The sequence below is a fragment of the Osmia bicornis genome, chromosome 9 (genome assembly GCF_907164935.1).
Source record: "Osmia bicornis bicornis chromosome 9, iOsmBic2.1, whole genome shotgun sequence".
Classification (NCBI taxonomy): Eukaryota; Metazoa; Arthropoda; class Insecta; order Hymenoptera; family Megachilidae; genus Osmia; species Osmia bicornis.
Window position 1 is genome coordinate 1,836,540 of NC_060224.1, and position 22,406 is coordinate 1,858,945.

At 40.1% G+C, this 22,406-nt stretch overlaps 1 protein-coding gene across 5 annotated transcripts in view; it reads left to right on the forward strand.

Moving 5' to 3' along the window:
• Positions 1-421: 421 nt before the first annotated feature.
• The window catches only part of LOC114876776 (transcription factor collier), a 69,986-nt gene continuing 48,001 nt past the window's right edge, over positions 422-22,406 (forward strand). For all 5 annotated transcript variants that reach the window (XR_006829637.1, XR_006829638.1, XM_029188587.2 and 2 more), the window contains exons 1-4: positions 422-1,596; positions 8,286-8,439; positions 12,102-12,165; positions 15,935-15,990. Coding sequence is in view for 3 of the 5 variants with exons in the window: in XM_029188587.2 (XP_029044420.1) it covers positions 1,526-1,596; positions 8,286-8,439; positions 12,102-12,165; positions 15,935-15,990 (345 nt within the window). In the remaining 2 variants the exon portion in view is untranslated. The remainder of the gene's footprint in view (positions 1,597-8,285; positions 8,440-12,101; positions 12,166-15,934; positions 15,991-22,406) is intronic.

A 22,406-nucleotide genomic window follows, 5' to 3' on the forward strand; every position in this document is an offset into this window, starting at 1 on the left:
ATTTGCATCAGTATTTATAATGCTATCAGTGAAAGACAATGCAATTTAATTTAAACGAAACTGAAAAAATAGTATCACCGTACAACGAGATAATGGTATACATAAGAATTTTTAATTTCCAATTATTTTTTTCAATGAATGTAAACATGTATCGGGTAAAAATGCGTTTGTGCAGTTCGACAATTATAAATCGAAGCTGGCATCGAACGGAGAAGAACGCAACCCTTACCTAAAGGGTCGACGGCGCGCGCCAGATTGAGAGTCTCGTGACGTTACCGTCGCGGCGCCACCGTCTTTGGTATCCGTGATAGGCGGAAACTATCCGAACGGATGAGCGAACCGATTGGTCGAAAGGAAGCCGTTGGATTGGAGGAAAATGGAGAATGGGCAAGGCGAAAGCGGCAGGCTGGTCGTTGCGCCGTGTCAGTAGAGGCCACGCCTATCGAGAAGTTGGAAGCCCGTCCCCGTTGGGACCCGCTGGCACGCCGCTCGTGCCGGCCCTGACACATTCGACAAGCGGCGCCGTAACGGGAAGCAACGCGCGGCTGGGGACCTCGAAGGACCTCTCCTCTGGTTACGAGACACCCTACCGACACTTTCGTGCCGGCGATACGCACCACATCGACATTGCCCGCTGCTCAGATTACCGCTGCACTACGCGTATCCGCCACGATTACATCATCCCAGGTGGATCGTTGGAACATCTCGAAGGAGTTCGCGGGTACACGCTTGGGACCACGATCGAGCAATCGAACGTTTCGATATCCCGAAGAAATTGAGATCACCAGTTTTCCATCTGACGTTTACTCCGGCGATCAGACTGCGGCGTGTTTAACGGGAAATATCGAGTGATACCGAGAGTGAGAAAGTTTAGTGAGGGACGAGAGGGACGGCGGACCGGTTTTGTAAACAAAGCCGAGTGAGTAAACAGAGTGGTTCAGTGGAACAAACGGCGGAGACGAGAGCAGTCGTGGCGTCGATCAGTAGTCGCGTGCTCGTGATCTACGGGGTAGTATAACGCGGGACGCGTGTGCGCCGACACGCGGTCGGCAAGGAATTTCATGGTGTGACAGGTTGTAAAGATATTGATGCGCAGCCACGAGGCGTCAGCACCACCATACCGCGCGATTGATGCTTGTCCCTGAAGACGCGTCCTGATCGAGGGGCGAGCGTCTCTCTGTCGCAGATCAACCGCGAACGGCTCGCGAACGAGCCGATTAACGTTATTCGAGAAGGGTGACAACGCGAAGGTGAAAGCCTGTTGCCCCAGGAGAGTCCGTACGGCTTCACGACGCGGTCCGACGAGTGGAGTGGTCTCCTGCCCAGCTCCACGATCGTGGGTGCTGGGGGGTCGCCATGGCTCGGACTTGGCGCTGGGGGTGGCACCGGGGCCACCACCGGGGGTGGAAGCCCCGTCGAACTCGAAGGCCACTGGGGACGTAAGCTGTACGGGGCGAGTGTAGCTCCACCACCGCCGCCCCCGCATCACCACCCGCGGGCGCCTCTCGTTTTCGCGCCTCAGGACATGAGGCAGATACTCAAGGAGGAACCTGTGCCACGTGCTTGGCCACAGCCCGCGCTAGCCGACAACGGAACGTAAGTACTCTTTTGCATTCTTTGTTCTCATTTTCTTATTATTTTTCCATTTTGTTTCGAGAATATGTGAAATGCAAAATAAGCTGGTTAGATCGAAAAGAAATTTTCTTTTTTCTTTGTGGAAAATGCTTGATTTTGAAGAAGACATTTTGACGTTCTTATTACAATTTTTACTACTTCAGCATGACAATGGCAAGTGTCAGAGAATAAAACGTTATGTTTTATCATTTTCCACATCGAAGCATCGGATTTCAAAGAAAATTGCATTTTAGTTTGTGTATGGGGTATACAAATAAACAAAATCAAACATGAATTACAAGTTTAAAGGTATCTTTAGCAGAGCGACGGTAGAAATCAATTTCAATTTTCTACTTCCATTGAATGTCCAATAATAAACTCGCAAGTGTAGTTATCGCAACTCTTAAAAGACAATCACTAATAAAAGTAATTACATAAAAAATAGACGTGTAAGGAACATCTTCAGTACCAATTCCGCTTAAAAATTATTAAAAAGATCAGAAAAAAGTAAAGAAATAGGTTTCTCTTTGTTTTGCCGTAGGCCGTCGGACGGCGAAACTCATTGCAACCTCCGGTATTCTTCGCAATTCTATCCAAAAATTGTTTATAGAAAAATAATAAGTGCAATAAACAGAAATTTTGACGATATGAAAGAATTTAAATATTCTTATTTATTAGCAATTTGCGGATATTGTCTCTAGTTCGATTTAGTTTTCCGAAAGTTTGCAAACACTACAAGTATTCTAAACTTCGATTCGGAATATGATTTTTTAAATTTTATATAAAAGTCTGAAAGCAAAAAGAATTAACATTATGAGATAAATAACACTTTGCACGTTATAACACTTTCTACCGCGACATTTCAATTTCTAGGCGAAATAATACAATGAATAAAAAGACATACAGTTGTTATTTATCGTGGTATAAGTATTCTACAAATTTTACGATTTGTTTTTTTTATATAATGTAATCTTCTTTATGCTAGCAGTAAAGAATTTCCTGTTTTATTGTTTGAGCCAGTTTTTGCACGTTTTAACTTCTTTTTGCGAAGAAAATCACGTGAAAAAGTTTACATATTTGGTAAATATTCTGGAATAAATATCAGCTAGTTTTACATCCTCATAAATTGCAAATCTTATCATTGAACGTAATTTTTTCAAAGTAGACACATTTTTAGATAAGTAATTGAAGTTATGTACTACAATAACTGGCAAACAACTGTTAAAAATTTGATGACAATGATAGAAATTTGTGATTCTGAAAGTATTAATCTTTCCATATGTTCAGAAACATTCGAAATATCAATAACGCGCATATCCTGTCATACGTCGCATCGAAGCGAAAATATTAACCTATTTTTACAACTAGGAAGTCGATCAATAATTCTGTGTACGGTTTATAAACAGTCCATCCCATGATTCTAAGAACTCCATTCTGAAATCACGAGCCTCTTAATCTGCTTAGGTATGAGTTTACAAATTTTGAAGACCCTGAATCAACGCGACGCGACGCGACTTAAAATCCCACAGTATCTCCGCAAACTTGATAGGTATTTAATTGTTTCGCTCATCTCTGTGTTTTGTCTAATACGCCTGTCAAGAACGATGACATTTTGATCGAGAGCACACTGTATTTCATAAAGAAGGACTTGAAAAATTGTCAGGTAGTCGCAAAAACCTAACATTTAACTCAGTGACAGCTCGTAAGAATTAATATTGGGAAACGTAATTATTTAGAAATCGGTCGGCACCATCGATACGTTGCGAAAAATTAAAAAATTAAAAAATATTTTGTTTAATTTTATACTACGAGGGGCTGCAGCCTTTATGTACGACCCGCCACTGATTTATTCGATAAAATTTGTCTAGTAGGTACACATGTTGATTCTATTTTTCTTCTTCTTCATTAAACCCGAAGACACGTTCGATCTTGGACGCGTCAACGGGTATCAAGAACGTCTTTGTATTTCGTGGCACGACGAACAAATAGCCGGTTTATCTTTGAAAGCCGATCGTTTCAAAGCGGTTCACACGTAGCTGCATTTGGCGAACGATAAACCGTGCTTTATTGCAAGCTCGCTTAAGGGATTTGTACGACGTGCAAACGACGAAGGTACAGATACGCGGACTCGAGAAGGTAAATCGACCGGGTTGGGGGCTCGCTAATCCAATAGCGGTTCTCTTAACTAACCCCTTCCAAGTGGCGTGACACGGGAACGGACGACCGGAATCGAGTTAATGTAATTGAGAGTTTTAGCGCCTTTTGCACTCCTCTCTTCCCACTTTTATTCGATTGTTTTCCCGCCACGCTTTTCTACACTCCGAAGGAACACTGAAAAATCATGAATTGGTTACCGTTTAAGAGTTCGGAATCAAAAATCGAATTTCTTATTTTTCTATTAGCCTAACTTTAAAAATTCTGTACTATTATTTTTTATTGTTTATTCGCTTTTATTGGAAAAATTCAAAAAAGAGAAATCATGCCGAGCGACGGTCTATGCATATTGCAGTGTCCATTTTCATGCATAGAATTCTTTATGTATTTTTCTACATCTATATGTTTTTTGACAAATTTTGGTTTTTATTGAAATATTAACTTTTAGCAGTTATTTCTATATAAATCAGTATTTCAATGCTGTTAGGTAAAACTAATAATGAAATGAAAAATTTAATTAGAATCATCGAGTTTTCTTAATCAAAGCATAATTGAAACCACGTCGGGGCAATTTGAGACAAAACGTTAAAGCAGTGGCATCGTTTCTGTTCAAATTTACCGTGAAAAGTTTCTTTTTCTTCTTGAAAAGCGGTCGTGACACACAGACGAGCTGTGCCGCAACTCGAAAAGAGGGTGCGAGAGGGTCTGGCGAAACTGTTTTAAAACTCCCGGCAAACAAACATAAACTCTCACGCTTTTTAAAAACCCCTAAAAAAGTTATCCACCTAATGAAGCAGTAAACTATCGTGCTCGACGAAGGGACGAGGTGTGTCGCTCGTGGAGAAAAAAAAAAAAAAAGAACGATGACGTTCTCTGTAACTCTGGGGGATGAAAGTGAAAGCAACGTACGACGGGACATCGTCCCGACGCAATTGTTGCGTTCATAATTCAGAGGATATATTTTTATCCTTCGATATATCTAGTGGAAATAATTTTCTGTTGTTTAAATCCGTTTGTTGATTGTCGCGAGGATCATTGGCAAATAAAATACGTACCTTAACATAAAATTTGCAAAGAAGTTAAATTAACTTTCTTTTTAACTCTTAAAAATAATCAAAAACTATGAAGCTCAAAGAAATCTTTTATCAATCTCATTTCATTCTATTGCGAATCAGTATAGAATTCGTAATAGCAAACGCATTGATAAACTTTTGTCAGAGAAAACCGTGAAATATGACGTTAAATTGAACAGCATCCGCGACACGGTGGACTGGTCGCAAATTACATTCGGATATATTACAAATTGCTCATTATCTCTGCGCGTATTATGAATCACGTTGAGCACGAGCGTAAATAGAGTGCGTTTCGACCAACTCGTAATAACTAACGGCTGGCTGGTATACATTAACTGCGGATTTATTGTAATTCTCCGCGATTGCTTTATCCACGAATTCGTAACCGTATCCGTGGCTTCGTATTATCCGCATATTTCGTCCGTAATGCATTGTGCGCAAATAGCATAGGTTGCGACCCCCTCTGTAAAGTATAGACCAGCATCCACTGGTTAATTCGACGATCTGCGCTCTCAAATTGCCCGCGTGTCAATATTTATCCGACTAATAAATAAAAAAAAAAAATTGCTATCCACTTTTGCCGACGGTTTTCATTTGTTGCATAATTTATTTATATTGTATTTTTGAAAGAGCCAAAATTTACCTATTTTTAAATGTTTCATGTAACCATATCGCAACCATATTTATCACGATTACTTGTTAATTGGTACTGTAATTCCATCGAATGTAGAGGCCGCTCGTTAGCTAATTCATTTCGATCATGCTTTTCCTTAAATTGCCATTTTCTTGGCAGAACTGTATTTGTAACATCTGGACCCAGGGATGGGTGCAACGAAAAACTGGTATCGCGCGAAAAAGACACCTATCGCGTCCTACATCTTCATTTGCCTATTTGGCGCGCGTTGATCGCGTATTTGGTTATCTTTGTCGGCCAATCAGATCGGATCGGATCGAAATACAGCATTGCTTCAGTCGTCGCGAAAGAAAAGTAATGCAGCAGAGATCGCAATGCCTCGAGGCCCTAATGCACCGGCACGTTGCCTGCCACCGATCAACCTTATCTTTTATCCGAAAACAGGCGCGTGGCAAATTGTACTCGCGAATCCAGTCTGTAATTATCACTTCTATGCCGACTCGTTTCAACTACAATCGTTGATTTGACAGATTTCTAATCCTTCTGATATTGAACCGACCATCGAACATTTTCGCTATGGCAAGTAAAAGTGAAAACGATATCTTCGACTTCAGAAATTAAATTAAACAAATTTCAGTACCATAAATCTAATAAATAGAACTGATATGTGTTTGAATATTCGAAGCATAAATATGATCGAATGGTACTCTGTACGTTTTGATTACGAAAGTTTGTCGAAAAGTCCAATTTCAACTTGACCGAGGTACAACAATGTGGACAGGTGAATAGATAATACGACCCCTAAATGTTGGACACGCTTAACAAGCGGCGAGAATATGAAATGACGCGAAAAATAGCCGCTTAATAGAGGAATATTGGCTTGAAGCGCTCTCTCACCGCGTGATTATAATTATACTGCGCTGTTAAATTGCCTCGACCCCTAGATCCACTGTCCATCCACATGTGCTGTGTATTTTCACGGTTTTCCTCTTTTAAACCGTCTCTTTTACCCAAACATCGCAAACGGTTTGCATTTACTGTTGGAATCTTTTCGTTGAAATTTTTTTCCCTTACTAAGCAAACTTTATAAAAAATTTCTTCATTTTCTTTTTTAGTACAATACTGGTTCTTTAATTGAAATATTTCATCTCAAACATTGTTGACTAACATAAGCACAATTACTTTATTTTAATATTATAGATGTTATAATATTTTTTAAGCGTAGGTAATATTATCATAATTAAAAAAGCGTTTTATTTTTTTCGTTTGCTTAATTAGTAGTCCGAGTCATAAATGATCCAGGCATCAGGTTTAAAGTTAGATTTCAGAAAAATTACACTACTTATAGATTGACCCGTCACGGTATTATAACCTGACAAAATGTCATTGTCATTCTAACGAGTATGATCTTGAAACCGCATAGCTGTGGACCACCGCAGCTGGCAATAGTTTCCAAAAAGGTGCGCGACAGTATTGCACCGCAGGTGATAATGTAACGGTGCGGCAGGACGTGCCTAACACGTTATATAGGAATTGGTGCATGGCAAACGGGGCAAAATAATCGGACGTCGAGAGTTATGGGGCGCGAACCGGCGGCCGGTTAATCAGCCACCGATAATTATCGACACGGGCAGTACATCACTCCCCTCCTACCCTTTCTGCCGCCCGGTTGCCCTCTTTCCCCCCCTGAACAAACCCCTCACTGCACTCGATTCACCACCACTACCACCCTAACGCTCTCGAATACCCTGCTGACGAACCCCTTGTAGCCTGCTCCTCCTCCGCCACCGCCTCCTCTTCCTCTGCCTACCGGCAGACCGACATCCCACCACCTGCCGTGACAAACGCACCGCCGATACCATCATTTATTTCGCAAATGTGCTGCAAAACTGCCGCTATTCATTTTCGGTCCAGTCGATTCAGTTTTCCGCTCCGAGAGTCCGCCCTGATGTGCCACTGCGCACCCGCGCGATCGTTTTATCGCTTAGCGCTACCACCGCCACCGCAGAATCCCGATCGCGGTGGTAACGACGGGTCCTTGCCGTTCTCTCCGATAATGCAATTTCTGTGCACTGCTTTTTAACCCTCTCTGCACTCGTAACTTTGAGCCAACACATCCGTTGCGTCGCCAAACCGACTATCGTGCACCCCTGTGCGTGGATGAGAAGTTAGTTAGATGAGGCATAATTCTTACTTTAGGAGACTCTGGAGATGACTTGATATGAAACAAGGGTAGCACAATTGTGTTAAGGAATTCAAATGGTTAAGGGTAATCAGAAAAGACAAGGTAGCAAGTAGCTCAGTGAAAAGTCATGTTTTAAAAGATCAATCCCGAATGTAGTAAGATAGAAAGACGGTGCAAAAGCAGCACACCGGAAAAGGGGGACTTTCCGTGCCATTATTCAAAGATGGCATTGGAGTCCGGTGGCCTAATCTCAGCACATGAGACCTTAATGGGATTTTAAGGCGTCGAGGCCACCTGCGTGCTCCCCCACGGACAATCTCGTTTGTCTTTCCTCTCTACTAGTTTCGGCATTCTTATTGCATTCAAGGCCGAGTAGGACATATCTATCTGACCCTAGAATACCGAATCTCGTCCTTGACATCCGAATTTGGTATCCTACATCCTTTGTTTGGCTGGATATGCACTGTCTATCCTTGTTGAGATGTTAAGGTAAATTTTGGAAACTTTTTTTTTATTAAATTTGCTACTTGTAATTATTATTTCTGCTATTAATGATTTTACTTTTTAGAAATTATAGCATCGAAACTTAATAATAAAAAAAACTTGGGTTTCATATGAATTTCAGAGTCGGAGTCGGCAGAGCACACTTCGAGAAACAACCACCAAGTAATTTGAGGAAAAGTAACTTCTTCCATTTCGTGATCGCTCTCTACGATCGACACGGTCAACCGATCGAGATAGAAAGGACCTCCTTCATGGGTTTCGTCGAAAAAGATCAGGTAACATTTTTGACATCTTGCACGCGTTCAATACATACATAACGTACAAGGTGTCCTAGTAATCGTGGTACAAACGGAAGAGGCTGATTCTACTTTAAAAAATAATCAACTAAAAAAAGTTAATCTAACAAGTTTAGTTTTAAAATATTACTCCGAATCCGTATGAAAATTGATCCGAAATCGCGTACATTTATCGATATAGAATTAAAAAAGACGCCGACAACATCGGAATTTCAATGTTCATAGTAGTGGCGGTTTTCTCGAGAGGTTAAATGGAAAAAGGTGAGGTGGACCTTTATGACATTGGGGAATATCGTGCGAGCGTACGCTTATCTCGATAATTGCCGTTTCTATCGGGGGTGACGTCAAATATTAAACGGCTTCGCCTGTGCGTATCGATAGTCGGCAGGATACACCTCTAGCTTTTCCAGCAATTAGGCCGACAAGCGAAAATCCATTGGCCGTGTGAGAAATGGACGGACGCGATCGTAGGAGCATCCAATGTGGTCACGCGAACCACCTAACAAATAATAGGTTTCCTTTTCTATCGATGATCTTATCTTGTCGAGCATTTGTTATTGAAATCATTGTATAGTCTTCTGAATACTTGGCAATTAATTTTTATTTCAAATTATTATTTATATTTTTATTTCTTAATTATTTGAATAAATTAAATTCGGAGTATCGGTTGCTAATAAACATCATAACGACCAATATGATATTATTATTACCGTAATAAAGAATTACATAATATGAATTGAATTTAAAATATTCTACAGCAATCGTTGCAATGAAAGATTGATAGAAGTTGAATTATGTTCGACGTATCTGTCTTCAATTGAATCGCAATTATGTATTTTCATCGCACTAAATAAAAACAAGAATTTCCGCGAATGAAGTCATTAGACCTGCTCCGTTTTCTTGATCTCTACATTTTTCTCAGAACACATTAATTAAGAGCAATCAATTTTATGCAGCTTTCCTTTGAGATTGATTCATAACTCTGGTTTCATTATTCTTCCTGAAAGTTTCCATCTTTTTATCTTTTCAAAGTAACAATGCATGTGTTATTTGGAAAAAAAATGAGAAAAAAGAAAATTTCAATTTGCAAATAAAAATGATAAGGCTTTACGTATCATTTCCGTACCCCGGTGTCCTATAAATGCACGAATACCAGAATTTTGATGACAACAATCGAAGGAAACGATCTAGAATGATTGCTCAGGAAACTGAAGTCATCAACGGAAATGATATTTGACTCGTGCTCAAAGATCTATCGCGATTCCGTGCGAACGGCTCGGAACGGGACACGATTGTCAGCGCGGTCATCGTTAGAACTGCACTTTCTATTGGTCAATTAGTATAGCTATTTAAGGAAAAGCTGACTGCCACACGCGGTTCAGCGTTTATTCTTGCGTAAGAGAAATCTCTACACACGGAGAGACTGTTCGAATGGACAAACGGCCACGCGAATGGACGCGAATCCCTTCCTTCCTAACAACCAGTACCAAACCAGTTGTGTTCAAATAAACGTGAACACCGAAACTTCAATTTAAAAACTAATTACTAACTTGGATGTATTTTTCGATTCATTATCCAATATATCCAGATTCATTTACACTAGGACCTAAAATTAATTATCAGTTTATTCATAAACCACCGAACAAGAGTACCTACTTCCTATTCCTTAGCTTCGATTTGCTTATCCAGATATCTCCATTCCTCCCTGTCCCCTGTAAGAGCACGTCTATGTATAATTCACACGAACAGGACAGTTGCATTGCATAGTCTCCCTATTAATTAGGGTCATGCACCACGGACATAGATCAGCCCCGGTGTCGAGTAGCCGTTTGTGGCCTGAGCGCACCTACGCCTATTCTCGCCCTCGTTGACTCTGCATCGAGATAGAGAAACATTAACATATTTTTACGAAAGTCAATTATTTAACAAGTTCAACCGGGGTTGATCCGTCGGTGGGTCACGTACTGCACTTCTGTCAGAGCCATCCATGGTGGGTCAGAATTATCTTAAACCATAAGGCGACGTAATCCATTGATGAGCCACCTTAACTTAAATTTCCTATTCTAATTATTAAAAATATCAAGAAATCAAATTTTTATAAAATATAGATAATAGAGGCGGAATAATTAATTTTCAATTTTCGAGTTTCCAATTTGTTTTCTTAACGAGTACTACATTATTAAAGAATCAAATGTTCCAAAAAATACAACATAGTAAATAAATGGCGACTGATCAGCAAGAGTACGAAAATGGCCCCCGGTTCGAACGTGCTAATACACGGTCAACGGATCGATCGGCCGATTATCATTGGCCAGGAATCGTAACATGAAAGCCAGTAAATAGAGCGTGTCTGCGCGATGGCAGGCATACCAGTTCCGGGAAACTGGTGTCCTACGTAAATACAGGGTCTCCACGTTCGTTCTCCGTTCTCTCCGCTTTTTATTCGTGTTTAATTAAAAAGTAGTCGTAGCAGATCGGCTGACCCGCGCGTATATCGTGCGGCTGCGAATTTAGAGATTAATGGCTGTGACGAAAGCCGATGACAGGAAAGAGCTTAATACGTACACACGATCGAAGGAAAAAGGGAAGAATGATGTCGATCTGACGACGAACTAACGACTAGATCATCCAAGGTACCGTAATCAGGGTTTTCTGATGTTGCGAAGGAAGAGCGTTTTGCGAGGAGACTTGTCAATAATGTCTCGTTTACATTGATAGAGTAAATGATAGAATATAGATATTAGCGATGGTAAATGGTAGAGTTACCTACTACATTTATATAAAAAATTGGATAACTAATTGATATAGTATTAAAGCTAGCAAAAAAAAAATATTAAGGGTTGTAGACGTAACTTGGAATTATTTTTATCTAAATTAGCTAAAAATGATCAGGGCTCAATCCATTGATAACGCAAATAATATTTCCAAAAATTAATAAAAAAATGTTAAGGGTGCTCTTTAACCGACTGACGCGTAGCCAACTGATTAGGTCCAAAGTAATTACGTTAATATCCTGTCAAATCGATCCGTTTCTTGCCGGTTGTTACCGATTCGAAAGATTGTATGCACAGCTAAAAATCGTGGCCAGGAGGGTTGTTGAATCGTGGCTGTTCCAAGGGTAGTTGAAAATGCATTACCGCGGCTGCGGCATATGGCGCGATGCACGCCATGACTCGTCAACCGGGCAGCATGATAATTACGCATCGCACGCCATACGTAATGGCACGGCTCTTACCGGCACATCAAGAAATTAATAATTAGCGTTAGGTGGAGAACGACCAAGAGTTGCGTCACAGTGCACTTAATTAAAATAGAACGGGGCGCGAAGAACGCAGCAATGAATCTCCGTTCCTTCATCCGCTGTTTCGTTTAAGGCGATTTAAACGACGAAATTCGGTGTGATTAACGAGATTTAGCTAAGATCAACATCATTTATAAAGAGTTGACGAATGAATCTCTTGATATGAAGTACATAATTTATATTGCTTAATGAAAAGTTCACACTTGATCAGGGAATGCGGATATAATTTTCTTTCGTTTCTTGCTTAAAAATATTTTTAATATTGTTATCGTAACAAATTTTGATTTCCTAATAGTTGAGAGAATATATATTTCAAGCGAAGTGTGTGTTTGTTTTTTAGGAATCCGAGGGTCAAAAGACGAATAATGGGATTCAGTACAGCCTGCATCTGCTTTACTCCAATGGTGAGTGAAATGAATTTCTTTCATAAAAATATGCGTTTGTCGAAACATCAATCTGCAAATGCGTAATGTTCGGAGTGTCGGGCGTTCGATAGGCCCATTCGAAGTGACGATGACGACGGGCCATCAACATTCCGTACAGACACCCAGTCTCTCAGGGCCACTAAAAATCTCAGGAACTTTCGAGGCCCGGCCGCGCAACAGAGACATATTTTATGTCACTGGGCCGGCATGGGTCCCGGCAAAAAGACTCGAGCTTCCGTCCTGAAGAAGCATCGAAAACGTCTGTGTGCCGCGAGCGTTAGGGAGGGAAAGGAGAAAAGGGGGTAGAAGAAGTCGATGATCCGAAGGTGGTCCGCGCAACAGAGATCCCCCTCAAAAACATGTTGGTATTATGAACATATTAAAAAGTCGCAAGGCGCTATCTCTTGGCTCTTCCAGTTCCATCGGTTTTTCACTCTTCGTACGTCAGAAACAACGCCAACCTCCCGTGATGCTTTCTTTATCTCCGCTTCTTGCCGGTACTCGTGCCTCTTTCTCTCGCCCGTTATCTTTCCCTTTCTCTTTACCGTCGTTTCATGCGACAGAGAACCTTCTTGCGCTCTGCTGTTGCGAGCCGATCAATCAATGCGAGATTTTTGCGTTGCCAGAGCTAACTGGAGGGGCCGAACTACCATCTATGGACGCTAAACCATGTTGCCAACAACGTACAACAAGAAACTAACTATTGCGAACTATGGGATACTTATGGGCATTAGATAGTTTTCTGACTGACTGGGTAGTTGACTTGGTAAAAAAATTTTTTTAAAAATGGTACCAAACGTGATAAGTCAACCCATCTTAATTCTCGTTTCGATAAACAATGTCGTATTTCCGAGCACCGTCATGCAGTCCCATTCGTGTCTTATTCAGAATACTATAGAACACAATTCTTCGAGGTACAATCGGACAGTTTGGTATATTGGAATTTGATTCGAGGCGAAGGATTCGTCCATCGGTTTAAAAGATAGGTTTAGGTTGCACCAGGAATTTATGGAATAATAAATCGAAAACGTCAGACTGGTAGTTGCACAATTTTACACTCTTCCAGGGACATATAATATTGAAAGTAATTCGCAGTTATTGCCAGTATAGGGACAATGAGAAAAAGGGAAGAATTTCAAGGAAAGATCGCAGACGCAACGGAGGTCCATACGTCTCCTATTGGAAGTGCCGCTTATGTCCTTTAAGAGTGGATCGGTAGATCGGCACGGCTCTGATTTATGCCTCGATCTGGTCTTCTGTTCGAACAGCCGAGATGCGCTCTATAAAAGTTTCATGCATGAAACGCTTTAGCCGGTTCGCTTTTATATCACCGAAGACAAATTGGCGCGAGTTTGCACGTCCCGTCTTCTTCCATCGGATTCTGCCGCGTTACTTAATCGTATCGGCACATTGTCGCGTCACCGATCAATCGGCCGAGACCAATAAATCTATAATTAAATAATAAATGAGGAAGATAGTTTATACGCGCAAGTGACGGCAGAGTTTCTCTGCATCAGGTTCTGCCTCTTTTTCTGATCTCTTCCCTCGATCGGTTTCTTCTCTTCCTTGTCCATTCTTTCCTTCTTATTCGTCGTCTTCTTTGCCGATGTCCTTGCACTCTCGAGAGATGGACAAAGAGAAACGAGTCGTGCAAATAGAGCGAACGGGTAAGTCGGACTCGAGGAGTATTAACGGCTGGTAAGAATGCCGATCGAACGAATAAAATGGGTGGTGTTTGCTTCTTCGGTCGCTTCTTGTAGAAAACGAACTTGGTTGCCTAGTTATGCTAATACGAACGGATCTATCTGACTCTTCTCAGCAGGACTTAGCACGCGATACCGCTTCTTGCTTTCGCTTCTTTTCTTCTTCCTTTTAACTTTATTGCCACGATTCCAAGCCACTGATCGTGACTCACCAATGTCTCTGATATACCACACGTTCAAGCGACGCGTAACTCGCTCATGCTGGTAATTGTGATTATTCAAGATGCATCCGATCTAAGTGATTTTATACGGAATCTTCTTTACATATCCAGGGCTTCGGGAATGGAGGAATGGACAAGATACCTTTTGCGTAATACGGCATTCTTTCATTCCACCGAGAGAGATTGAATCGATATAAAAATTTGGGGCATTTTAGAAAATATCAATCGTAAATATCAAACTCCATATATAATTCCATTAGAAGTAGTAGCCAATGTTGGCAGTTGTTCGATAAAACAGCGATTCAGATGCTTCACCATAGATCACAGAAGAAACTTGAAAACTCGAAGAACAGGATATAAATGCGTGCTCTAATAATTACCACGGTCAACATTCCACTGTAACGACGTGAATCCTTTCCGATCGACAAGAAAACATCTAACAATGGATCGTCGTTGTTTTCCAATCAGACCATTATAATCGACGTTCCATTGTAGCCGGTAAATCCTGACATCGCTACTCTCGAACCGGATATAGAGAGCAGCAAAACCGACGGAACTGGCGACTAACTTCTGGTAAAGCCACGACGGTTTCTCCAGGTAATTTGTGAGCTAGTTTCGAGCGTAGTATCGTAATCCATGGTAACGTTATGCGGTACGAGTCTGGCCCCATAGGTAGCCGCCGGGTCTGCGAGTCTTATGTCGGGATTACTTGGCTTACCGGACACGGGAGGCCGGAAGCCACGAGGGTGTCTGTCCAAAATACTCCCCGGGATTACTCGTCCTTCCCTCGGCAAGATAGAAACTGTTCCGAAAACTTGCTACCTAGGAATGTGTGTAAACATCGGTTATCTGTAATCGTTAGTAAACGATACTGTGATACATACTGAAAATCAGAGGAAATAATTTGTTGTAACATTTAATTTATGACACGATTCCTAAAGGTCTCTCTAATTTAAAAAACCTTTTGAAGTAGAAAACAAAATTATGAAAGTGATTGGGGTCAGCAGCCTTCCAATGATCAGCCATGGCAGCATGTCCATGAATCAAAGGATACCCGTTTATTTCGCGATGTTCAAGTTCCTCGAAGCGGCGAAAACGGCTCGTCTCGCGTAACTAAAGTCTTCAAAATAATTAACGCACTACACGTACAAGAATTTGCCTTGCTGCAGTGGCTCGTTGCATAGCGATCCGCACGGTGAAGTCGGTACTCGAACGGGTACAAAGTACGGGCTGGGCCCATGCAAAAACAACGGAGATTGTGCATACGTCCCCGGGGATGCGATCGGGCCCGCTTACCTCGTCGTCAGCCTTAAATGCTCCTTAATATGTATGTTTTTCTGCAACAGACCCTTTCAGCGGCGCCGAACTTGTCAGAATTCGGACTCGTTTCCGTATTCGTCGTATTCCATGCACATCCGTCGCAAATGCCTGCGCGCAACGCTCTTAACTTAATGGGGCCTTCTTACCGTATCATTGAAAAACACTCCAAGTAAATTGAATAAAGAGCAGCGTTGTCTTTATATTAAGATAAGAAAAAGAGAGAGAAAAAAAAATGTGTATGCGAAACTGTTTTCGGTTCCGAAAAAGGGCATAACTATTTTTCTTTGCAAACTTCGAGCGTTTTGCCACTGTTTCCCTCTGGGGTACTTAAGTCCTTCATTCCGAAATTATTTCAAAGTTACAAGAACAAGGTATCCTCGTTATGGGTATAAATAATTCATTTTGAAATCTGAATGTTTTAATGAACAATTAATTAAAAGGCTTGAAGGTAACATGAAGTATTTGTACATAAGTGAGAATAACAATTTTGTATCTCTTTTTCAGGTGTCAGACAGGTGCAGGATATCTACGTCAGGCTCATCGACTCTGCGACCAAACAGGTAAGGATCATTACCTTTTTTTATTATAAATTCCATATTTTTTATGATACAGCAAGTTCTATATAAAGTTGGGTACACAAGGTTAGGTATTTAAAATAAATTACCTGAATAACCGATTTTATTTTTAATGACAGAAGTCTGGTCTGGGTTAGGTCTAATTTTTTAACTAATTACCGATATAATCAATATTATATCATACGTTTCATAAAATAGACTGATCATTTTCTATTGGCCTGATCTTTTTCAAGTCCTCGATAGAAACAATCTTTTATATTCTTCTAAGTGTAGTTTAACGCATAGTAGAGTCGTTTGTCTGTGAAAGATATTCAACGTCACGACAACTCGGATCCGATTAATAAAAGGAATTGAGGAACGGTCTCTGCCGACGCAAGGCCACCACAGCTTAGTAATTTAATCAGCTAAAACTAACATCAGCTCTGTTTCCCCAACCCTCTTCGTTCTCGGTCGCCTCTTTCTTCTCCCTACTGCTCTTCTTACCTCCGTAACCGACCAACCCCAAGATAATTTAATCTGCTAAAATGGTGCAGGTACCTATAGGCACTTACGAGCCGGGGGTCGCGACACGAAACAAAATAATTCAAAAAAGTAACTACATCTCTTCCACAATAGACACATAAGTCTATACTATGAAATCTACTTTAATCTACCCTATATATGTAAATATCGGGTCGTTTTAAAATAATAATTTTAAGAAATAAAATCTTTGGCCTATCAATTGTGGTGCTACATAAAATTATGAAAAAATGGAATAAGGATTTTTTTGAAATAGGCTAATATTCAAAACAACAAATAATATTTAACATGTTTATTTTAATTTTTGTTAATACACTCCAATATTAAAACGTTTATAATGAAATTTAGGCTTTTCGGTATAATATAATTAATTTTTGCAAAGAAATAAAAGTATTGGACACGGTCTGAAAAATCATAGGTATATACCACTGAAAATGAACGCAACTAGTCGATACTTTAAACATTAAATAAATAAATAAAAGCTAAGTCATAGAATATTATCCTATCGTAGATTTTTTGATTGAAGGTTCCAAGAAACGATTTCATTGACAATAGGAATTTGTTTACTGTTCGTTATCTATTGGTAGGCGCGAACGGCGTTTCGCAGGAATGCTTAGTAGTCGAAACAGCACCCTCGAACACATAAAGGACTTATCGTGCTCGTGATCGGGGTATTTGCGTTTACTCGAAGGTTATGATCCTTCTTTGCACGGTATCGGTGCAGCAGGATCTACGCTACTGTGTACAGGGTAACAACACGTGGTTCGCGGACCGTGCGCAGGGTTCGCCACGTGGCGCAGATAACAGGATGGAGCAGACGCACGCCGGTGGCTGGATCCCGTAGGGGTAGGAATCAACCCCCCGGAAAATTAAGTGCTTGTAGCTCAGATGATAACACTCTGAACGGCGGGAACGCGTCACTGCGACTACTTTCGAAGAGTTCCATCGTGCGGAAACAGTAACCGTGAGGAAAGGAGCGCGGGAACTTAACGGGTTGATTGTGTTGGAGATTCGTGTCAATTATCCTGGTTTGTTGACGCCTTGTCGATTGATCATAAATAGACTGATTTTTCTCTTTAAAACTTCAATTCAAATTAGATAGTCCGCGTTTGAAATATTTTTGCTTACTATATTATTGAAAATATTTCAAAATTATTAAAGGATTATTAAAAGGACAAAAAATAACAGTTTTTACTCCACTATTTTTGAATCATTTATTGCGGCTGGCTTTGATAAAAATGTGAAAAAATATAAATAGTCAGCTTTGGAGGGAATAGAAACATCGGTAAACGAATGAAACGGAATCTTGAGCGAAGTAAACGCCTCGATAGTTCTCTAGAACGATTGTCCACGAGGAAAAGAAAAGCGGAAGTGATAGATGCCGGGATACCCTTTCCGTCTCTATGGAGGTATCGTGCCAGTAAAGGGAGTAGAAAGTTGGATGGGGTGGTGGGATCGAAAACGAGAAAGCTGCAATTTATACATCAAAGCCTCGATTGAACGCGTCTCCTCTATTCTGGCAAAGCGAGAGGAAGACATACCGACACGAGAATCGATATATATTTACTTTGCTCGTGTATGGAGTTTCGCGCAACAACTCGTACGAAGTGTTTAGCAAATCTACCTTCACGTGTTCTTACCCTGTATCGTACCCTACAAAATTAACAAACCTTCACCGTTCTGTGGATTAAAGCATGTTGGAGAAAAAAATAAACCATACAACGTTTAGTTGTTTACGATGCATTGTTCCAGATACGGATGAAAATAAATAATTTTTACTGCAAATCATTAAAATTAATGAAAAGGAATTAGTGAAAATATTATATAGGCACAAGATCGATAAACGATTCAAATCCAAATTCATAAATTGAATTTATCTCCCTGCCGCCGTAAGAAAAATTTCATAGACGAACGTCGAGTTACGGCTCACAAATTCCAATTCGGAAATGCGACCGACTTTCCTCGAGACTGAATCAAGTGGTCGGTTATAAATCCGCAATAATTGGCTACACTGAGCTGGCTGCTGAGCCCATGGCGAAGCCCTTCCGCTCTTAAGCTGTTCTTCAATTTCTTCGCTCCTAGCTTCAAGGTAGGTAGGTATCTATATCTACTTTCGCCTGGCGGAGCGGCAGAGAGTACCGGGAGCACTCTCGACGAGAAAGTAGAAGGCGGAGGTGGAGAAGGATGGAGGAAAAAAAAATACAGGATGTCGAGAACTGCCGTGCGTTTCTCGTTGAAATTTCCAGAAAAATACGAGCAGCTTGCGCGGAAGCAAAGGGTAGCGTGCAGCTGCGGCTGAATGGCGCTAACAACGTACGTTTTGTAAGCGCTCGAGAACGAACTTCCGGCCAGAAAGAGAGGAAAGTGGGAGGGCAGGGATGCGCTTTTTCGCGGGATTAAAAATGCTAAATGGTAATTAGTTCCGGGGATAAAAAAGCAGTTACAGGCGGAGGGTATCGAGGATGCAGCGCACCCTCGTTATTTTAAATGAATAAACAACAAGAAATTGTACGTAACCCTTTTAAGTTTCTACTCTCATCCGCCAGTGAAAATGATCAGTCTGAAACCTCCCTCTTTTGATTTTTTAAATATTAAAAAAGATCCTGTGGATACTAACACTGGTATCATTTTATGGAATAGTTGAATAATCGTAATCACTATTTTAAAACGTATGCTAGAAAATAGCTAAAATATGATTTAAGATCGAAGGACACCATAAATTTCAAAACGTTACCAAATCGAATCCGGTATCAACCCCCTGAATGTCAAACAGTCATGTATAATACTGAAATATGAGTATTTAACTATAGATTAAGGAAATAATGAGTTGGAGATAAGTTAATCCTTGGTAGATAAGATGAGAAAGAGAATAGGTTCGCCTACCCCTATGTTAGTGGACATCTTTTCAGAGGGTGAGACTGACATTGTATGCACGTTGTTTCGTGGTGTATACGTCAGACTACGGGCGTTGCACAGAGGCTATATAGGAGGGGATTCCCAGGGGACTTTTGGAATCGATTTGGGATGGAAATCATTACGGCAGATTTGAATGACTATCTTCGGAATTTATCTGCGCCCTCCCTGTACACTTCTTTTCTTCCTTGTTTTACTGCCATCTTCGAGGGTTCGTCGAGAACAATGTTACGGTTATGTTACCGAACTCGAGTTCATTTTTCGACGATAACAACTTTTTTATTATTATATTTATTAGGGGTATGCAAAGTCTTGGTCTTCTTTGCAAATTTTTACTTTATTTTTGTATCATACAGGACGCATACGGTAAATCATAAACTTCGTATCATCAAATTTTTATTGAAAGTACATTATTGAATGTTAATTATTCCATAATGAAATTTTCACAATAGAACTTAAGTTTCTATTTTGAGTTTGTTTTAAAATAACAAAATAATATTGATACTTAATGAAATATTATTTCCAGACATAGACCTTTTGTGATTTAAATATTTTGTCTCTCACGTTATTTTATAAACTTTTTTATTGTATACAAGTTTTTCCAAATTAATCCACATTAATTAAGGGTTACACAAATTAATCCTTCGAGAGTTTTAAGAATTTTTCGAAATTGAAGAAATTTTAATTTAATTAAATTGTACTTAAGTTTGCCCATACATATGATGTTAAAAATATAAAAATTAGAGGTGATGTTGCGTTATCCTTATTAGTCCTTCGTAAGTAATTCCCGTGGGAATTGGAGGGTCGGGGGAGGCCCAAACATTTCTACTGGGACCAAAAGCCGACGGAAGAAAGGCCCCTTAGGGGTTGATGCTGACTGGTTGCACCCTCAGGACGAGTCGTCTGCCACCCTCTACCTACTTGAACCAACTACCCCTTGAGACGTTCGACGACATAACCACGTGATATTTAATGGATAAGTGTGTCGATGAAAGAGATGTAACTCTAACAGTGTCGCTTTAAAGACCAGACCAGACCAGACCAAACCAGTCCATACAGAGGCAACAAATCGTTACTCGACTAATTGCATTTAAATCTCTTTTGGGATCAGTGAATCGGTCCTATTACAACCTTGAACTACTTTTCTCCAGATTACTGACGTAAAACGATGCCATCGAAATTCGATAAATGGTAAAGGTAACCAATATATTACGAACGATTTGCAGGAAAATTACATTTTATGACATAAGACATACAAATTACTGTGTAAATTAATATTTTGATGACCACATATTTTATTTTATGTTTTTTTTTAAATTACTCAGAAAATTGTATAGGGTGAAGTACCAATTTTCAAATTGGAATTTTTCAGCATTTTGCAGAATGGACGAAAGGTAAAAAGTAATTATTTGCAAAATCAACAGAACTCCTCCCAGTAGTGATAAATGACCACTGTGCAAATAATATCGTGTGACATTTCATAAGCTGGACATAGGACATAATTTGCTCAAAGGTCGTTATCTGTATAAATAGTAATTATTGTACACCTGGCATTAGCACACTATGTGTATTATCACCCTTGGAGGACTCTATTAGTTTGGTTAGAAACATGAGCGTGTAAAGTGTAATTTAAATTTATGTAATTAAGTGTCATAATTGATACCTTATCAGTGTGACTACATTCATTTGTCCACTGCTAATTAATTTTTCACAGAGTGTAATAATAATTTCTTGAAAATGAAATTTGAAATTAAGATCGAGTATCTCGATGAAGTCACGAGTAAAAAAAAAAAAATTCGTTTGTTTAAGTAACCACAACCCCTGTCTCTCTGTAGGTAAGGTTAATGCGTACAAGGTAGACACTTATGTTAATTATTCCCGGTTACAAATAAGATCGCGTGTCGGAGGTCTATTAGAATAGGAAACAACCAAAGGGCACGTAAGATTTTATCCTCCCTTTCGCTTTCCTTCAATAAGGAAACACAGTGCCTTTCCTCTTCTGCTCTTCGATCCACTTACCTCTTTATTCATGTTTATTTTCATCCCCCTATTTTCCGGGCTTGAAGTTTCCACTTCGACGAAGGTAGGGGATTCTCCTCTGATTTACCTACCGCCACGTAGGACAGCCATCGTGCTTCGTTTACGTTTCAATTTGGTTATTTTGTTCGTATAAATATTTGATGCCGTTCTGAAAGTCGCACCTAACTGGCGAACCGAAATGTATTTTGATATCGTTACCGCGTAGTGATTCAACTACACTTCCACGGCGAAACCAATTCCCTGGGTTACGCTATTTCAGAGTATTTACATTTTATCGCTTCTTCGCAAACTCCAGCAATTTACCGTGTGATACGATGCAACTTGCGCATAAATTGTATACAGAAATTGATACGATTAATGGTGTCTGACGTAGAATAAATGCAAATCAATATTTCAATTCTTTTTTAGAATGGATAAATTAATTTTATGCAGTTTATCATTTGGAAGATACCATGGAGAATAAAAGGATTGAATGTTGACCAAAGTAAAAATAATAAGAATAAAATTTTGACGATAATGTCACCGTGTGAATGATATGTTTCAACGTCCATTAAATACTATTCTGAAGATTTCATTTAGGAAGATCAAAGGCGTGCTATCTATCCGCGCTGTATTATTCTGAGTCTAATCCAGGTCTTCTTCCCCAACTGTAAGTGCACGGATACAGGGTAACAACGTGTTGTCATTAAATAAAAATCAATCAGAAGGTCGTGAAGGAGGCTTAACGGATTTGCTTAGGCCGCCCACAGCTTAGCAGTGTTACAGGGGAAACAGTCCCTTCGCGACCTGCATCCATACAGATAGTTCTCTGACGTGTTACATGTATGTACATTTTCCACCAGTCCCTTGGATATATTAAGATAAGAAAATTTAATTTATTATTATTTTCTATTACAGCAAATATTCTGTATACCTACTTCATGATTTAA